The 20,723-nt window shown below is 43.0% G+C and overlaps 1 protein-coding gene across 1 annotated transcript in view; it reads right to left on the minus strand.

The window, feature by feature from the left end:
• LOC117010537 (complement component C6-like) overlaps nt 1–16,050 on the minus strand; it is a 98,859-nt gene extending 82,809 nt beyond the window's left edge. The window contains exon 1 of the mRNA XM_033085051.1: nt 15,982–16,050. Coding sequence (XP_032940942.1) covers nt 15,982–16,047 — 66 coding nt within the window. The 5' untranslated portion in view covers nt 16,048–16,050. The remainder of the gene's footprint in view (nt 1–15,981) is intronic.
• Nucleotides 16,051–20,723: the final 4,673 nt, after the last annotated feature.

A 20,723-nucleotide genomic window follows, 5' to 3' on the forward strand; every position in this document is an offset into this window, starting at 1 on the left:
GAAAATTTACTATCAGGATGGAGTGGGAGGAAAATACACCTTTCACTTAATTTAATAATTCAGAGAGTTGTTTTTCCTCTACATACGCCCCCCATGAGAAAGGATATTGAATCAACAAAAAAAAAAAAAAAAAAAGAAAAAAAAGAAAAAAAAAAAGAGACACCTTTAAGCACAAAGGCTGTCTGAACAACTTCAATACTGAGCTGCTCTGACACAGCCTGTGGCAATAAGAAAAGTAAATCACAGAATATCCTATAGGCTCTGTCCCTCACTGGGCTGTCTCAGGACAGGGGTGGCAGTGCCACTGGCATGGCACATCAGTGGCAGGCAGCCCTGCAGCCAGGCACCTGTGGCTTGTGCTCTGCTTCACCAGGGATCCCATGGCTCTGCTCTTCCCTGACACTGCAGAGAGGAGGGATTGAAGAGCAGAGTCAAGGTTTGAGAAGAGGGATTGTATCAACGTGGAGGATTCTGGGGAACAGCAGCACCTGTGAAGAAAAACTCTTTTAAGTCCAAGGATTGGACAAGCAGGTTCACGTTTTATGAGGCAGGGTTTGGAATCAGCTTCCCTCTTCTGCTGCTTTTTTGAATGAACAAAGTCAGGCATTCTTTCTGTTATACTTCCTTGAGTTTAATTAATAATCTGGAAGTATTTGGAACATCAGCAGTAGGACTAAGGGCTTCACCATTTTGGGGAGTGTGGGTGTGAGTCTGATCAAGGTGATTTCTGTACAGCAGCAAGCAGAACTAGCTACTGCTTCTGAAAATATGTTCAGGATGTTTTGCTCTGGATTAGGCCCAGTCAGGGTATTCAGCTCTGAAATACACATTCATTGCTTGCATCACCAGGAGCACCCAGCACAAACATTTTTGCTGGGTTTCTACCCTCTTGCTTGTACCCCATGGTAATGGTTGGGCTGGAGCCAAGGAGGGAAATACCAGCTCAGCAACTTCCTTTGTTTTCAGGACACTGTCTTGTCACCTCTTTAGCCCACAGGTTACCTGGAAATTAACTCAAAGTTTCTCACTTTTAGAAGACACGTTGGATTTTATCCCCATTGAGTGCCCAGCAATGGCTCAGACAGAGAGAAGCAAGATTACAGGCCTACCTCAGCACAATTACAGCATAAATGCATTCCCCTGAACCAAAAAGAAACCCCTTCCTCCAGGGCCTGAAATGCTTAAAAAGTGGGTTTTGTCTATCACACAGTGAAGAACCAAAATTATGGAGAAACTAAATCCTAGGTTCCATGTTTGTAAAGCACCTTACCAGCAGAGGAGGGGACTGGAACCAACCAGAGATGCTACTTGCAGGCATCTGTCACTCAGTGCTCAGCCACCTCACCTCATCATGAAAGATGGGTGGAAAGACAGACACCCTTTGCACAGTAAAACTTTCCAAACCAGTTTCCAAGGGAGAAGGAACCATCTGAATAAGAATCTGAGCTGGTCTGTCCCAGAAGAGAGTCACTGCTGCTCCACAGTACTGGCTGTAATAGAGAGCACCTTCGGCACCACAGCAAGGAGCCTGCAGCAGCCACCACTGAAAGGCCACAGAGGGATGAATGCAGGGAGAGATGGCGGCATTTTGGCCACATTCTCTTGTTCTGCTTCATCAGCCTGGCCCACGATTCATGGCTGGACCATGAGCACACTGCAAATGAGCTGACACCATCACTTTTGGATAAGTGTCTGTCACATGGCAACAGGAGACCACAGTCTCCCATTTGCAATTGCTGCCTGAATTACTTCCCATCACTTTAAGTCATTCAGCAAATTAACTCTCTTGGTACCCATAGGCACTGGAGCACTGGAGTGAGAGATGGATGCTGAGGTCTGAGACAGTGAACAAGACCAGATTTAGAATCCCCAAAACATCATCCAGCAAGACATGCTGGACACTGCATCTGTGCTAGCTCTTCTCTGAGAAATGGTACTTCTGGAGTGCTATCAAACTGGAGGGACAACAGAGCAGTGAGGCACTTTTACTTAACAGATATTCTAGAAAAAGACAGGATAAGTACCTGCCCTTTCACACAACTAACTCACCTCGGTTCACATGGTGGTGCCATGAGTACCTGCATGCATACCAACAGTGCAGAAGGCAGCAGGTTGTGCCAGCTGATTTCCCCAGTGTTATCTGAAACATCTGTCAGCATCAAGGGAGCTGCATACAAGGTGTGTATTGCCTGCCTAGAGGCTTTGGATGCTCCCTGGGAACCCTTCTCAGAAGCTGACCCAAGTCATGGAAAGTACATGGGAGAAAGGTTGTGTTCCAGGCCACTGGAAATACATCTTGCAACTGCAGGGACCATCTGCTGTGCTGGCCTTTCTTGCATGGGGACAGAAGGTCTAGTGATGTGTGTACATAAGGCAACTACTAGAAACCAAAATTTTCCTTTACAGGTTCCACAGTTATTTCTGCTTTCTTCCAGACAGTTTGCTGGTAGATCTCAGCTTCCTGAAAGAGTTAACACGCTGCTGAAAATGACTGCAGATCAGAAGATAAGAGCCTTCCTGATGGAAAAACAAAAGGACGGAAAAACATCAAAAAGAACAGTGCAAAGCAATAAGATCCTTGATAAACAATGATAACTACTATCAAACAAGTCTGATAATTATCATTCAAAGCCAGTCACATGGTTTGATTAAAACAGGATCTGAAAGCCACTTCACCAGCAAAAGGTGAAGGGAACTGGATCCACCCCTAACTTGTGCTCCTTCCCCAGTGTACCCATTCCCAGCTCAGACTCTGCCTCTGTCCAGAAAGTTGTGATTCTCTGGTACTTCTGTTTTCTCCAGGGCCTAACCAGGGATGAATTTCCTTTCTCTGCAAAATCCGAACCAGTCAGCCTTGCCCAGGATTACTGGCAGTTTCCGTGAGGCACAGAGCTGTGGTTGGTGGCTGTGTACAGTTGTTTTGCAGGCAAGAGTTGATATGTGCTGTGGGGCTTCCTCTTCTCTCAGCTATTTCTCAAATTCATGAAGTTCAGCCCACGAGTGAAGCCAGTTTGGCATTTATCAAAGTCCTTTCTACAAGTGCTTTGTCCCCAACCTTGCACACTTATGGGAAGGCAGCCAGGCACACTGCAGTGGTACCTGGCTTTCTGTTGGACACAGAGTGAGAAAAAGAGTAGAATGGCATATCTCATTTGTTTAGGACAGTTCATGTAGCACACTAACACTACGGACAGGACTGAACAAAGCCTAGGAGTGAGAAAGGATTTTCTTTGCTGCAATGTACATTCTTCACATCACAGAGGCCCTGTGCCACATGGAAGCTCAATCCTACAAATCTGCAATGTGTGAATGACCTTACATCTCCAAAGAGGCTTCTTGGGTGACTTGAATCAACTAAGATATGGAATTGTACAATAACTAGTGAAATTTCTCCATCTCTATTGAAGGCAAACTTCACCACTAGGGAGCACCAATAGACAAAGTTTTTTAGAGCTTTTCTGTGTTGAAATCAAACTGGCTATAAACTACAAAATACATTTAACAATGTTACAATAAATATTTTAAATTGCAATTTTTTATAACTACCCACTGAGAAACCAGATGAATCAGAAGTAATAGAGTATTTATTTGATCACTAGGCAAGTCCTGTAAATGGACACCTACTAAGAGCTCTGCTGATTCATCTCTGCAATTCATGGATAATTTTTTCAAGTTTCTGTATGATTGGTAACTTTATCATCATAAAAACACTACAAATACCAGGCAATGAAGGAGTCTTTCTCTACCAGAAATGAACTTTCTAGGTCAAATCCAAAGTACATTACAGAGCCAAGAGAACAAACAGCTTGGTTTTTTCTGTGACAAATCAAGATCAGAAGTGCCTGTCAGTGTTTGGCAGTGACTCAGAAGCAGACAAAGGAAATTCAGAGCTGTAGTTCAAATCCCAGTTACACAGCAGAACTGCCTGACCAGAGATGGTTGCTAACAGTTCACCCTGCACACCTTCAGCTCCTCTTCCTCTTGCTGGAACCGCAAGTTCTCCTCATCCTCTCTTTCTCTCTGAGCTGGACACAAAACATCAGCACTGCTGTAAACACCTGTGCAGAGTGGGATGACATTAAGGACATGTCAGACTGTGCTCTGGCTGTTCTGCTTTTATCTGTATGCTCCATCAACCAGGTTGTACCAGGGTGCTCAGGGGCCTCTCAACAATGAAATGAAGACAAAGGCTCAAGCCAACAGAACTTTGACTACTGAGTGGCTTTGTGGATAGAGATCAAAGTATAAAATAAACTCATAGTTGAGATAATATTTCAAATCTGATCCTCTGTTTCTGACACTAGAAGGTGGGACCAGACTTGATAATTCAGGGAACCACTCAAGTTGCTACTCTTCATTTTCCCCAACAACCAGGATGGGCATCATTTGAAACACAGCCCTGGCATACCTCACACCAATTCCCACAGAACAGAGGAGGTTCAAATGGAGTCTATTCTATAGCCACTGCTCAAAGGGGATCTCCTCTGTGTTTGGAGGCATACCAGAAGGACTTTCTCCAAACAAACATGCTTGTGCTGTAGCTGTCAAAAGATGGGTGATGCAAAGTTCTACAGACCTGAGGCAGTGGATGATGGCACACTGAGCACTCTTGTGATAGCTGTAGTGGTTATTTCATGGAAACTAACCTGCCTCCATCAAGCCTGCTAGGGTAGCCCATTTTCAGCTGGATTAAGGCTCCCACCTTCATCAGTGGCACGTTATTTCTTATCCTGTCATTCCCAATAGTCACATCACTGTGACTCTAAATATCATGAGAAGGTGTAATTGAATTCAGTAGGAAAGCTTCTGCTCACTTGTATATTGCAATGATCACATAGAGAGGGACAGCGTCTGTGCTGTGGTGCTGCTGGGCTAGCCAGGGGTGCCAATCCCAACTAAGGATGCCTTAGTCCAGCTGAGCACTGTGGGTTTGAGGGAAATGGGACTGGAAGAAGAACTGGGGCAGCTGAGGGGAAAATAAACTGGGAACTGTAGTTGCATAACTGATTTATGCTTGATACACTCTACAAAGCTGTGTGAGAGAAACCATACAGAGGGTGAAAATCTTGAGGGTTTCTGGGCTCTGCACAGACTGTAGAAAGAAGAAATTAAACAATGCCATATGTTGGTAGATGATGCTTCCATTTTAATACAATTACTACTTATTCCTGTCTTATCATCCTGATTTCTGACCTGCCTTTATAGCCATAGCACCCATTTAAAGGTCTTCTCTCCAAAGTTCTTGTGAGCCACACTCTTAGTGGAACAGTCAAAGTTTGGTGCCAGGCGGGAGTGCATGAAAGGAGTCCTGAGCTGTGAGGGGTCCCAAAGTCTCTGTTGCAACTCTGTTGTGCTTTGACCAGTGGTTTTTCTGAGCAGACCTAAAAATCAAACCATAGCTCTTATCAGCTGAGATGCAAATGCTTAACACCAGGGCTTGTGAACATTGTTGGTCTGGAAAGATTTTCCTCGGGTTGGTACCTACATGACCCAGCCTGTATATTGCATGGCACTGCTAGCTACTAAAGAGCTGGACATCAGCCTCAGCTTTGCACAGAGCCTGTGCCTGACAGGATTGCCTGCCCTGCAAGGTCCCAGAGCCAGCAAACACAGCTTCAGCAAACAGGAACTGCCAGGAGCTCATGCAGGCTGCTGACCTCTGCTCATTTGCACTCATGTCCTGAAATATCCCTACATGCACTAACACACCCTGATTCTGACCGTCAGCTACCAGCTTCTGCTCATAGTTAACCTTCTTCAAACAAAGCAGTTTTCCAAGGATACAGACTCCCCTTTGCTGCAACCACCCCATGGGAAGAAGGGAAATGGACTAAGCCATCACTGCCAAAACTTTTGGCTTTCCTGGACCACTCCAAGCCCAGCAGCAGGATCTGGTCCTGGAGACAGGCTGTGTTTCTAGACATCAGCTGCTGCAGGACAGAGCTGTTTGCTCAGGCTCCAGCACTGCTGAACCTGCATTTTGAGAGAGGCCCAGGAGAACAGGAGGCAGCTCTGACCTGTGCTAATGAACTCAATCACAACGGAATCACTACAAAACTGTTTCAACACCATTCAGCTCAGACAAGGTATTTTTGTTTCATGCTGGTGGAAGTGGGAAATGTTGAACACTAATGTGCTTGCAGTGATTGACAGACTCACAAGGGGATCCAAAGATACCTCACTATCTATCTGAGACAACCTTTAAAATCGAACTTACAGTAGTCAATCCTTCTTTAGAGACTTAATAAGTTTAATAATCATCCCAGTAAACCAACACTTGCTTTATAAAAGTAAACTTAGAGGGCAGGGAGTAAATTCAGGTAGGTTTCAGCCCCCTAAGCAAACCGCTCCAAAGATGAAAGATGGTTTATGATGTACCTGTTCTGCAGATAAGCAGGAGACTTGAGGTATTTCTATAATTACATGTGTGCCCTTCTCTGGAAGCAGTGGCTATACCTCAGCCCAATAAAGGAAATGTGAGAGGAATCTGTGCTTTGTTTACAGCTCCATTAGCCTTTCTTGAACTGTAAATTACTTGGCAGTGGCTGAGACAAAAGGGAAAGGCAGGGCTGGATTGCAAAGCAAAAGTTTGAAGTTCAGAGCTAATTAAAGTCTTTCAGATTTTGCTGCCTAAAGTTACAGTTCCTTTGAAAATTTAGTCCATAATTATAAAATTCATTAGAAGAAATCAGCACATTTAATATATGTTTAGTTGTAGAACAGACAACTGTAAAACACACTTTTTCATATATTTTCTTTATAACCTTTCAACTGATCATTTTCAATGGCAATCTTCACTCTCTTTCTTACTCTTCATCAGTCAGTGAATAAAGTAATGAGTTTAGGCTCTGCCTAACACAGTTGAAATTTTCAGAGAGAAGGGAGTTAGGAGCAATAAATTGTACTCCCATTTTCAGCCCCCTGGTTTAACCACGATGACAACACTAGGAGAACATAAAGGCTCAGCCTGTGAGGACCAGCAGCAGGAGGCACAGTGCTGTAATGGCATCTGGAGCATTATCAGAAGCACAGTTGTGAGTAATTGCATTAATTGCCTTTAATTACACTCTGTGACCTAAAGCAGGCTGCTTCCAAGAAACATGACACGATACTAATCGTGATGGGTTTAGAAAGTAACTTGAACAAGTATGTGGTTAGATCTTTCAAAGGAGAGCTGCAGCTGGAACAACAGGCATGTGCATGCTGTATTTGTGTGCCTGTTTTACAGGTCACCCATAACAGCAGGACGGGAGGAAGCAGACAATTGTTTTTTATTGAGTGAACCCTATACAAAGAGCAAACCTGGAAATGATGTATTGCTTTCCTTCTCCTGAATGTGACCTCTTTCTTCTGCCATTAGTGTCCTTAGTGCTACAGAAAATCTTTAGGGATGGTGGGTTTCACCAGAGCTCCTGCTGGATAGTCATATCTTTGCCATGGGTACAATGCAAGTGGTAGATGACCACTTTCCACTGCTTTCCACAAATCCTGATAGGATTCTTTTTCTGGAAGCTTTGTCCCTTTTTGGTTGCAGTTCTGCAAACATGAATAAATGTTTACATGTATTAATTTTTTGCACTGAGGCAAATCTGTTCAATGCTGCACAGAACTTCCTGATGAAAGACAAATGTCAATGGAGGAATTGCATTAGAAAGGCATCCTCTCAGCTCTCCAGCCAAGTCTTGGGATGAATCCAAACTCCCAGTCTGACACCCCAGCAGAGCTGGGATGTTTGCAGGTGCCTCAGTGCAGGCAGACAGGCTTTTGAGGTGGTCTGCTGGTGGAGCCAGCATTACTGCTTTTCTGTCACTTCATGTCCTACAGCAGGATGGAGCTGCTGGTTTTGCCATGCCACTTTTGCATCACTCACCTGCAATTATGGGAGCTGCACTCCTCTCCATGACTCAGAATGTTTTATTAATTTATGGTAAGAAAAGCACAGGGAACTCTGATGACGCTGGAACTCCTTTGCATGCAAATGGCAAGGGTTTCAGCTGTGAGTTCCTAATTCTCATGCTTTACACTGACATTTCATGTTTGAAGGAGAGTTGCATTCTGAACCTGCTACATGTGCATTTCCCTGCACATGAGCTGCATGCAGAGTGCAGCTGGCAGTGTAAATTTTGTGTGCATACCTCGGTATGCTAGGATAACTGCAGCCATGACTCCTTGAACCCCTGCATGAAGATGGAAGAAAAATTATACACTATGTCTTATTGTTCAGGCAATCTCCTTCTCACTCTTCCATCAAGCTCCTTCAGAGGCATGAGACCCCCAGGCTGATCCAGCTCCTACTGGCTACCTCTGGGCTGCACTTTAGAGCCTTCCACACCCAGGGAAATAAAGGGGGATCCATATTATGCCTGCATGATCTACTCATGCTGCTATTTTCTCTGTAGCAGACATAGGTGGAAACCCATACAGTTAGACTGATGAAGAGGGAAAACCCACTTCTGCCTCACCCCTCATTGTGAATATTCATGCAGTCACAGGCTGTCCTTTCCCCTACCCAAGATGTCAGTAGATCCTCAGTAAGTCCTTCTTGAGTTTCTGATTTTCAGCCTTTTCTGTATTGACACATTTTGAGATGTTCAAGACATGGATCCAATAGGTCATACTGTGATTTTGTTGTAAGTCTGCACATCACACGGTTCATAGTTTAACATTTATTTTCAGTTGTCTTAAAAATGTATTGCAGGAGGCATATATGTATATTTATAAAGGAACTCAGTGGTTATAGGCAAGTGCCAACAAATATAACAATCAACTGACAGCTTGACCAGGGTCCACATAATTCTTCTTACCTCCTGTTTCTAAAGCAGGAGGCAAATAAAGGAACTTTAAATCACCATGGTCACCATTTACAAGTAACTGAAATCTTGACCTTTCTAATTGCTTTCCAAACCAGCAAAATCACCCCAGAAACCAGCAGTGAGTCTCTGATTCCCTGTACCTGAAAACCCTAATCTAAGGCCTCGCTCCTATTGTCATTGAAGTAATTAAATTAATGAAATTCAAGATAGGGCAGCAGAGGGAAGTGTAGTCCAGACAATTGAACATCAGGTTAGGAACTAGAAATTACAACACCTAGTCCCATACCTCCTTTTCTATGGATTATGCCAAGTCACTCACTTTTCTTGCCCTTTTCTTCATTTATTTTTATACTCAGGGGTTTATTAATCTGCTTAAAAAAAAAGATCTATTCATCTCTGCATCCCCTACATGATCTTCAAGTTATTAATTTTCTTGGATAAAGACATCTCTGACAGTCAGATGTGCTTCTCATCACACATTTTGGAACCACCTGGACTTCCCTTTTCACTGCCTGCAGCTGTATGAACTCACACAAGAGAAAAGAGAAGACAGTGCTGTGCAGGAAAGAGGAATATACCACAAAGGGCTTTTCAGTGCTTGTGAACCACAGGGATGCAGGATGCAAGAAGTCCACTGATGGAGGAAGCAGGTGAAGATTCAAGCCTACAGTGCCCTCCAGGATTTAACCCCACGAAAAGGAGGTCTCCTGATTAACAGCATGCTTGGGCCCTTGGTGTATCATCATTGCTAACTGCAGGCCTTTTGGGGCTCGCTTTCCCACCTCACACCTCCTCCACTAAATCCATGTATTCCCGGTGTTTGGGCATGGACAGCCCTGCTCCCAGATTCTTTATACATTCACAGTACATAGCCAGCACAGCTGTCAGACTCATCTTTCCTTGCCCAGATGGTCAGCAATGACCTGCTGTCACTGTCCTCCAAGGGTCCCTTTCTCTCCAGCCAGCCAGCCCTACATGTGCTCACTCATTCCTGTTTGCACAGAGCCTTGGCACCACTCTAGGCTGCCCTGGCTGTGGTTTCTCCTTCACAGGCTGCTCCACAAACTTGGCACCACAAACGGCATGTAGGCCTCATGGTGCCTTGGAGAGGCTACCTAGAACACAGGCTATAATGGAGTTAAAAAATAAAGTAGGTATTTATTAAAGGCGTTCAAAAGATACACCTTGGGCAATGCAGGAGCCTCACTAAGCTACACCCACAAAGGATGAGAGTACAAGTTTTCTCAGACTGATATAATTTCGGTCTATTTGCATATCAGGGGTTAATTTTCCAATTATAGCTTCAGGTAATGAATCACATTCCCCCAGTTTGCTCCCCACAATTCACTTTTGTTTGTACTTTCTGGGCCTGAGGCTAAAATGATGACCTTGGTTCCCATCTGAGAAAGGATTATTTTGTCTGACCAAACTGTGAAGAGAACTTACTAACACTCTATACGAGGTTCAGAGTTATACACTAATGCAGTACAGCATCGAAAAAACATAAAAGCAAAAACTTAAGGCATTAGTGGTGTCTATGAAAGGGTATTCAAAGATGGTGGGTTTGGCTATACAGCTTCCCATTTCAACATCTGAGGTCAGTCTTGGTGAAAGAACCTGGAACAAGCTGAACATTTACTGCAGCATCAGCATATTGCCATACAGAACATTACATGAACACTTGCTCAACACCACCTTTGCCCCGTAAAGATAGTCATTATGAGAGGGTTTTCAGCACTGCTAATGATGGTGAAGAAAGCTGACTGCATCACTGCAGTAATTTAGCCCAAGGGAACCTGCAGAAACAAATGAGGCAACATATATCACAGATTTTCCTTCTTTTTTCTGCTATTCACCCTGGCCAACAAGGTCATGCAAAATATCTTTCATTTCATTACAGGCAATTAGAGTCATTAACGTCAAGCTGTAGTGTTAATTCTGCTCTGCAGAGGTAAGAAAACGACCAGTGACCTGAATTTTGCGTAGACAGTGCAATTGCAATGCTGCAGCCGAGGTCAGTTTCATCTCTAGCATAAACAGGCTGTTCCTTCAGACGAGGATTAGAAAGGTCATGCTGTATTGGGACTGACCCAGGTGAAGTTCACAGCCTTCACAGTGCTTTGCATTAGAAGCTGGATGGGTGTTGATAACAGAGCAGTGCTTTGCCTGCTGCTGAGCAGTGCTGTCCCTCTGACATTCCTTCCCCATTAAAGGGATGGGAGTGGGCGAGATCCTGGGAGGGGACACAGCCAGGCCAGCTGACTCAAATTAGCCAAAGGGATATTCCACACCATATGATGTCAGCTTAGGTATATAAGCTAAGGAAGAGAGGAGGAAGGGGGAGTATAGTGAGTTTTCAGTGTTTGCCTTCTGGAGGAACTGTACGTGTGCTGAAGCCCTGCTTCCCAGGGAGTGTCCAAACATCGCTGCTGCTTTGATGAGACTGATCTATTTTCTCTTTAGCTCTTGTGCACGCAGATCTCAGCTTTTTTCTCTATTTTGCTGTAATAAACCTGTCTTATTTCACCCTGCTGGTCATTCTGCATCCTATTCTGTCCCCTGTCCTAGTGGGAGAGGGGGTGATAGAGCGACTGAGTGGGCACCTGGCATGCAGCCAGTGTCAGCCCCCTATACATGCTTACAAGAAAGGTCACAAACAGACATTGGGAAGAACAGTAAAGGACTCTCTATTTTGGTATTTTCTGATCACCCGGGCAGGATTTTGTTTTTATTGTTAAGAAAATAAGAGCAAATCAAATGAGAATTTTCTCTGTTTCTGTCAGCCATACTCAATGAGTGTACCAAACATGACTATGAAGAGGAGAGATTACTAGAACAAGTAGAAGCTGGAAGTTTGGAGAAGCTTATGACAGTGTCTTGGGTTGCAATACAGGATGTGATCAAAAGCATCTATTCTATCACCATCTGTTGAGACCAGGTGGGACAGTGATCCTTATCTCTGTGGGAGATACTCTGCTAATGGGCCATCCATTGAAACCAGGCAGGGCATTGTTCTTTATCTTTTCACAACCCATCCTTCCTCCAGCCAGTCAATTTCTGCTAATGGCCCATTGAGTCCCACTGTGTGACTGATAAAATCACTTCATCCCATTGGATGCTTCAGCCAGGGGGGAGAGCCAAGCCTTTCTTACCAGGATAAAAACTGAGATTTTGGGACACCCCTGGATTTCAGAGGAAAACCGGACTTCTCCACATCATCACTGGACCTCTGGAGGGAAACTGCACCTTCTACAGGAGCACTTCTTCAATTGAACTACATCTGTCACTACAAGAGGACTGCAACCACCATTTAATCAAACTACTACCAACACCCTGCCTGTACTCTGACTTTGTCAGGGTTTGGAGTTTGTTTCTTTGTAGTACTGTATTTCTATTTTAATTTCCCTAGTAAAGAATTGTTATTCCTAATTCCCATATCTTTGCCTGAGAGCCCCTTGATTTCAAAATTATAATGATTTGGAGGGAGGGAGTTTACATTCTCCATTTCAAAGAGAGGCTCCTGCCTTTCTCAGCAGACACCTGTCCTCCAAACTAAGTCAGACAGCAAAGAGGACCACATTCTGTATGAAGGAACTTTATTTTTTTAAAATTTTTATTAATTTTATTTTATTTTTTTAACAAGATAAGTAAATAAAAAGGTGTTGTAACACCACATTAACTCCGCTTCATTTTTCTTTAAGAATGAGCCAACTGAGATTCAGTTTTACTGACAGGAATTTGATTTTACTGCTCTGATGACCATAAAATCCTGTTGGAAGAATTAGAACAGTTGAGGAAAGGAACAATCCATAGCCTACCAAAAAAAAAAAAAAAACAGCCCAAAATATGAGCTATCTATTTAAACATGAACCAGTTGATGCCTCATAGTAGCTGTGCATATAGAGTGCCCTTTCTAGAATCTCCACAATCTGGCTAAAATGGAAGATTATGTGATCCAGAACGAATTTTAGGACTGTTTGATTAAATAAATCAAGAAATAACCAAAACTATATATGGTGGATTTGTAAGACACGTTCAGCACAGTGCTGTGCAAGAGGGAGCTTGTGCCGAATATTCTCCCAAGAGGAATCACAACTTACTTGATACAAATATAGCCTTGAGCATGCCTGCATGTTTATTATAGTCAGGCTTACTCTTCTCTGCCTAACACAAGACAAGAATGCTGAAGAGGTGCTACTATAATATTGATTTAGATTCTTAAATGTGACTTGAAGTCTCACTGCACTATTCAATTAAGAATTTATAGATGTGAGCAATAACTAATCCTTTTCAATTTGTTGGGGATACCCATGTAAGAAGTTACAGCACAACCTTGTTATCTGCACTCAGGACTGTGTTTGCAGACCCACCACCACTCCCTGTGAGGGGAAGCAAACACTGCTACTTAATCCTTAGTATTCAGTGCTAAGTCCATTGCTAACACATGGTCAGACTACATGGACCAGTATAAGAATTACTGTGCTTTGTACATCACTCTTAGGTCACAACACTGCTGAATCAAGCAGCAGACACTTACAAAACAAGTCATGCCACCCTTAACAGTGGCTGGCACTAGAAACAATGCAGGGAGCACTTGCAGAGCAAGTTATGGACTTCAGTACAAGACAAGCACATGTTGTGTTTGGCTCCTTAATGTAGGATTTTGAGGGTTGTTCACTGCTGTAAAGCAGCAACTCATCTTGATTTAAGTTGTGATTTGTTCAAAGTACCCCACAAACAGGTTTCAATGTCTGGCTGGTGGCACTAAGGTAAATTGTGCCTGCAGCCTCACAGCTGCTCACATCACACTTTCTTTGGTTGTCAAAAGCCCTTTTTCACCCAATTTGATCCTTGAGCAACATTGGGAAAGGAATTGTCACAGACTGATGCAACCCAGATCCTCTTAAACCTATCACAATTCAGTGCTTTTTGGTTTTGCAAGGACAATTTTGGGTAGAGAGAGGATGGAGAAGTAGATCCTGAAAGTAGATGTTTTCTTGTCCCCTCCCCATGAAGAAAAAAGTGCATGCTGCGCTTACACTTTGAAAATAGAAGAACCAGTAGACATCCCTGAGGACAGCTCAGTTCACAATTAGCCACTGCAAAATTTCTGTAAAACTGTCAATACCAGAGAAACAATCTTTTCAAGGAAAATGCAGGTCAGTCTGACAGGGAGTATTTTGAACCACTGATGATTCCCAGGGGAGTGGATTCGGTTTGATTACACATAAGTGAGACATAAACACAGATGAGACCCAGACACTAAGCTAATACGTGTGCTGCTTCAATAACAGCAACAGGACCACATGGATTTTATAATAACTAAGAAGTGGGTCCTTATAGGATGAGATTTGCACAAGCCCTGGTTTAGTCTGGAGAATGAGCTCATTAGAGCCAGACGTCTCTCCTGAATTTCCTGAAAATTCTTTCAGCAGCGCACAAATATGCTCAGGGTTGCACAGTTCACCACCTTCAAAGCAGCAGGAGCAATGTAGCATGTAGACAGTGTCTCAGAGGAATTATTCCTTCTGCCATCTGACTGCACAGCAGCAACACAGGGGCACCTGGAATTGCTGTGGAGTCATGCTTATATCCTGACATGACTGGGAACTATCAGGAAGGTGTTACCCAGACAGGAGAGCCAGCTGCACTTTTGAAGACGGTCTTTGAGATACGGCGAAGAAAAAGAAGAACCATCTCGTCAAACATAAGTAATTAACAGAATCTCAAATAACACAACTTAGATACAACAGTCAGTCGAAGAAATGCTGCTTTTAAAAACAGCTTGAAGGCACAGAAACTGACAGTCATATTGTACTTTAAAATGCAATAGCTTTTCCAAAGTGATGCAAAGCCTCTCCCAGCAGATGGGAAGGATGTTTCTTCTCACCCTTGGGCAGCTGGGCATGTGTGGGACCCCAAGCCTCCACCACTGCGGACCCCAGCTGTTTGAAAAATCCACAGAGAAGCTCCCATTCCCAAGGGTTTATGCTTTTTCCAAGTGAATGCAATGTGTTTGCAAATTAAAGCACTCATATAATCTACGCACTTTGCAGAGGTATAAATGCCTATGAGGCGTGCTCCAAGGCAAAAGGGCATAACCAGGCACAACTCTATAGCAGAAATGCTGTGAGAGACAAGCACAAGACAATTACCTGTTAAAAGATCACACATGACCCCCAAACAGGGTGTGCAAATACATATCAGAATCAGCATCTGCTTGCAGAGGGTTTTCTGTCTGGAAGGTCAATGTGCTCTGAACCATCTGCCCCAGATGTTTGTACAGCAATTCAAGGAAAGATGTATGAGGGAAAAAAAACCCAGTAGACCAATATGTTTTGCTCTCTCTTCTCCTTTACTCATTTGAAGCTATCCCTCCCCTTTTTAATCACAAAATAACAACACATCCCCAAACTGTTTTGTTCCCTTCCAACTTGTCCAATTTTTCAGAGAGTATGGACTAGAATCGAGATATTCTATTTTCCACATCCATCAGTATTTAAGTGTTAAATGCAACATAAAACAACCCCAGGAGGAGAGTATGGAAGAGCTTCAAACCAGTTGGCACATAGGCCTGTTCATGGAGAATTGCCTGGGGCTGAAGCCCAGTGATCGTGCATCACTAACGTGAGACATGTTAGCAGCTTTGCGTTGAAAAACCTTGTGTTTCTGTAAACAAACTTCAAAACAGAAAATAAACCAACCCCAAATTAATACACAATCTTGTAAATTATAAAAACGCAGGACAATTCCTCTTTGAAGAAGGTCCTCTCCCTCCTTAAGTGTGCCTTAAAGTGCTCACACTTATGCCTGTATGATGCTTACGGGGCAGAATCCCCCTTTTTTTTTTTCTGAGACAATAAAATATATTAAAAAATAAAAATACTTAGAATTCCTGACAATTCTTCAGCTCCTTTACATGGCTCTTCAAAAAAAGTTCTTACAACACAGTAGGATGAATTCCAAATCCATCAAAATGGCACTGAGATCATTAATGCTGCAGTATTTGCCTTTAGGTAAGAGAGAACTTCTACAAACCTGTGAATAAATCCCATTAATATTTATTAATAAGCTATTTCTGAACATGCACTGGGTCCCACCGGATAAAACAAACCAAAAGTTAATATTGATATTTTGCCCTCATGGAATTCCACTTTCTTCCACTCACCTGATAACAGAACGCTGCAATAGGAGCTGCCAAGCATTGCCATGACACACCACTAGTAAAGACCATAATGTTTTTGTCCTGGTTTTTGTCCATCATGCCTGAAAAAGAGAAGAAAAGAGTACCTTGCAGCAGTAGCAGGTTGAAACATTTTGTTTGATATGTAAAGTGAGACGTTCCAATTCAATTCTTTATTATTCTACTCAGTGCTATGGAACTAAAAGTTATTACAAAAATTGTGAGCATAATTTTCCAAGCTATTTATTTAATTTTTCTTGAAGGTCAAGAGATTTCTTCTGAATGTCTGGGAAAAGGACCAATTAAAAAAAAAAGTAACAGGAAGTAGACTGAATAATTTAGCAAAGTGTATGCAAGTTCTGAGTATCAGTAACTTGGTCTTTCAAATTAGGCTTCATTTTTACTCTAAGAGTTGTATTTATTTAATCCAAAATCTTATCTTCATTGCACAAAGAGAACATGAGAGGAAAAGCTCCTCAGAGCTCTCCTTTGATAAACATTATGATTATGGGCAAATTAAAGCACTTTACACATACATATTTGCTAACTGCAGCCTTTGCACAACTGATGCTTTCAATGAACAGAAAGAACAGCCCTGCAAGCTGAGAAGCAGCTTCATCATAAATTGCTGATTTACATTTCTCTTTGTCAAGTCCTTTTAGCCCTAATTGAGGACTCAAGGTTTAATTAAAAAATGAAGCAGAAGGAAAGTGACAGACATTTGAGAACAGCAGCAGCAGCAGCAGCAACCATGTTTCCCCCTACACCAGCAAACAGACCAGAAAGGATGTATTTGCATTTGCATTCATTTGCTCCTATTTCTGGTTTAAAATCACCAATTCCTCCTAATCAGGCTAAGCTACAGCCAGATTTTATGAAGTCAGAACCATTTAACTGAACTCTTAGAAACTTGAGATCCTACCTGATGTGTGCTCCTCTGGACAGTGTGGATGGGTAGCCCAGGGCACCAGCTTGTAATAAATTATTGCCAATAAAAGCCAAGTGCCTAAATTTCCTGTATCTTAAGTACTCAGTAATGGCTGGCTTGGTTTTTCATGGTCCTCTTCAGCAGTAAATGTAACTAGTCTTAGTCCTCGCTGAAACGTCAAGTGTACTTCAGCACTTGCTTGCAACGTGTGGCATAACAGCCCCCATTAGCTCTCAGCAGCCTTGACATGCACAAGCTTGGCCTTGCTGCTTTCCAAAGAGGGGCAGCTAATGGCCCTAGCGTGTACCTCCCGCTCAGCTTTGAGCTGAAATTGCGGTGTTCAGACAATGTGGTCAGTGCTCACAGTGGTACCGTCAGATTTTGCAAGAAGCTTTTTGAAAAAGCTTCCTCCTGCCCTGCCCTGCTATGCACAGACCAATCATGCAGCCATACAAAAAGTTTGAGCCAAGTTTAGATTACTCATTTAACTGTTGTAGTAAGGAGAATATAGACTACAGTAATTTCACGACTATAAGGCGCACCCTTTTGACTAAAATTTCCCCCGAAACCTGGAAGTGCACCTTATAGTCCGGTGAGCCTTATCTGATGGACAAAGTTGCGACATTTGCCACCCCAGAACTGTGAGCTGTGAGCCGTGGGGGGAGCCAGCAGTGCCGCAGCAGCTGGGTGGACACAGGCCAGGGGGCCCGTGGCACCGCCCCTGTGGGGTCCAAACAGGCCCGGGAGCCCATGGCTGCTGGGTGAAGGTGGGCCTGGGGGCCCGCAGCGCCGCCCCTGCTGGGTGGAGGCGGCTCCGGGGACCCATGGCTGCCGGGTTGAGGCAGCGCCTCGGCCAGAAACCGCGCGGGGAGAGCTGGGGGTGGAGCCTCGCTGTAAAAAAAAGTGCGCCTTATAGTCCAGTGTGCTTTATATGATCTACAAATTTGCGAATTTTGCTGACTCCCGGGGGATGCACCTTATAGTCTGGTGCGCCTTATGGTCGTGAAATTACTGTACTTGATTTTCTTGCAAACCGTGTTGTCTGCACAAACAGATGTACAGAGTAATAATCCTCATATTACAGAAAAGCACCTGATCTGACCATATTAGAACTTTAGTGATACAGTAATTCAAATAGGCGACAAACTCATCTCCAAAATGTTTGATTAATTGCAGTGCTTCTGTTTTGCCAAGTCTGTGAATCTTGGGTATGATTCCCTGTTTGTATAACTATGTAGTTAATGACCCCAAAGCATTCAATGTGGAAGCTTGCTTTTGATCTGGAAAGGGCTATCGTAGTCCTTGTTTCCTTGAACATGGAGCAGGAAGACCCAATAGCTTGTCAGACTGGACTGCAGAGACAAGGCACACGGATTGGCTTGATACCAGGCCCTGTGACAAGCTGTGACTCCAGCTAATAAAGCTCTACATGCACAAATACTTAGTCCACAAAACTACTGTCACCCAAATGTGGACCAGGAAAATATACAGGCAGTCTCATGAAAATCAGTACATCAAATAGGTGAACGAAGACACAACAAAACCTTTTTCTCCCAGAAAGTGCTTTCAGCGCCTGATTATCCTGTCCAGCCAAGGGTATTAGGAAGGATTAAATATGGAAATAAATAAAGCTGAAGCTGAAATGAAACTTTGACCCTATGATAACAAATCAGAAGGGTGCTCAAGGTGGGCACAATCCAAGCAGAGCTTATCTTCACATGCATATAATACGAATTAACTTTTCTTCTATTCATCACTAGACAAATGCTATCAGATTTTGATTTGCATGCAAGATTACCTTATTTACTATCAAAAGTAATATTTGTTTCTTTTTGTTAGGAAGCAACTGCTCCTAAGCACTCCTCCAGCCACCCAGCACCAAACTATTCACAGCATAGGAATTACGTGAGATGAATCCACTGGCCTCTGTATTAGCAACCTTCAACAAGTTTATTTTTCATGAACCTGCCTAATCTTCCTTTGGGCTGATGAAAACATTCAACAGCCTTCCTGTGGTAATAAGTGTTGTGGTGTACCTACCCGCCAGGTGAAATCCTCTCCTTATGTCTGCTCTAAACATGCCTCTGGAAAGATCCAGGTGATATCTCATCCTACTGCTTGTGGGCCACCACTTGTAGCCATGCCACTTGTGGTATGATGCTTCCTCCTATCAGCCTCATCTCTAACCCGAGAAGTCCTGACTTCATCTTTCCTGAGCTGGAAGTTTGTTGTAACTTTGCTCATCCTTGCTCCCCTGACTGAGTCTTTTTAGGCCTGCCACATGCTCCTTAATACTGGCTAACCCACCTGCATTAGTATTGATGGTATCTGGATGAACACATAATGATGTGGTCTACTTTGTTCCTATCTCTTTCCCCATGATCCCTACTGTGATTTGCTTTTTTGACTGCCAAAGCATATTAATTTGATTGTTTCATTATTTAAAGTTTGTTTCAGTGCTGATGGTAACAGTAAATAGATGATTGAAAGGTAGACAGATGACAAATCCACTTTTCTCAATAGCCTGGAAAATAGGCTGCAGACATTTGCTGTTTGTATTCACTGTTAATTGCATATTTCATTTCAGTTAAAATATAAAACCATACATTTGGTCTTGGAGCAATCCCAATGGATTATTAAAATGTGTTGGCCACTTTGGGAGCATGCAGTGACTCTATATGAGCAACAAGGTCTAAAGAAGGTAAAAGTTTACACAGAATCATTGCTCATTCTGACATTTTTCACACTTTCTATTTCTCAATGCTGTAATTAGAGGAAAAGCAGAGATGTATTTTATGGGGTTGCAGATACATTGCACAATGGAAAATAAGTTTGTTCAGATTTTAGGTCAAGTGTTTAATGAATGTGGGCAAATCTTCCCATTACTGCAGGAAGATAATGTGGTGATTTTTTACTAAGAAACCAACCCTATAAAACCTTTTGCAAGATGTCAGATGACTGCCAGGTTCATGAATACGGCACTAGGGAAAGGCGAAAGTGGCAAACCCAGGCTGTGTCAATATTCTTGGCCACAGCTGGTCACATCTGCACTGGGCCAGGCAGGGCTTGGAAACTTAGGAACAAGGAATTCATTCAGGTATCACCCAGTAACATAGCTCCCCCTCTTCCTGGATTTGAATGCAAACTGAGAGATGGGTTCCATGTTTCTGAGTTTACAGAAAAGCAGAGCCAGAGGACTTAGACCGCTGGCTAATAACAGGCTTTTTTTTTTATACTCCTAGGTAGGATCTATCCTGGCTATTTCATCAGTGTGGTACCTGACATATCCAAAACACACCACAGCTCATGCCCTCAAATTCTTCCTTGAAAACTTCACAAGCTTCAGAAATGTGATGGCTACTCTGGGAACAGAAGTGGTTTGTTCAGACAATAGTTTTGCTAATGAGGGTGATGCTTGCAACCCTGGAAACCATACAGGAACAAAGAAACTGAATGTATCTGCATAAGATTGCATTATATTAATGAGAGAGGGGCATGTGTATCCTATAAATCAAGCAGGAGTTTTTTAAAACTCTCTTCCTTTTAATCAGAATGCTGTGAGGGAGCAATTGTTAGCAAGAAGCACTGCAAACTCCTATCTGCCTGCAGATTATTGTTCAGTCGCTGTTTCTTTATTTCCATGACCTCATCTGGCTCAAATATTTTTGTTTGAAGATGAAGGTGCTATGGTCTTCAGGCCATACCTTCAGGTTAGGATGAACCTGTGTGATTGTGATAGAGACAAAAAAGGACTGGGTCTTCAAGTGCATCCTCCCCCTCTCCAATAAACCCCCTCTCA

This window comes from Catharus ustulatus, chromosome Z, assembly GCF_009819885.2.
Source record: "Catharus ustulatus isolate bCatUst1 chromosome Z, bCatUst1.pri.v2, whole genome shotgun sequence".
NCBI lineage: Eukaryota > Metazoa > Chordata > Aves > Passeriformes > Turdidae > Catharus > Catharus ustulatus.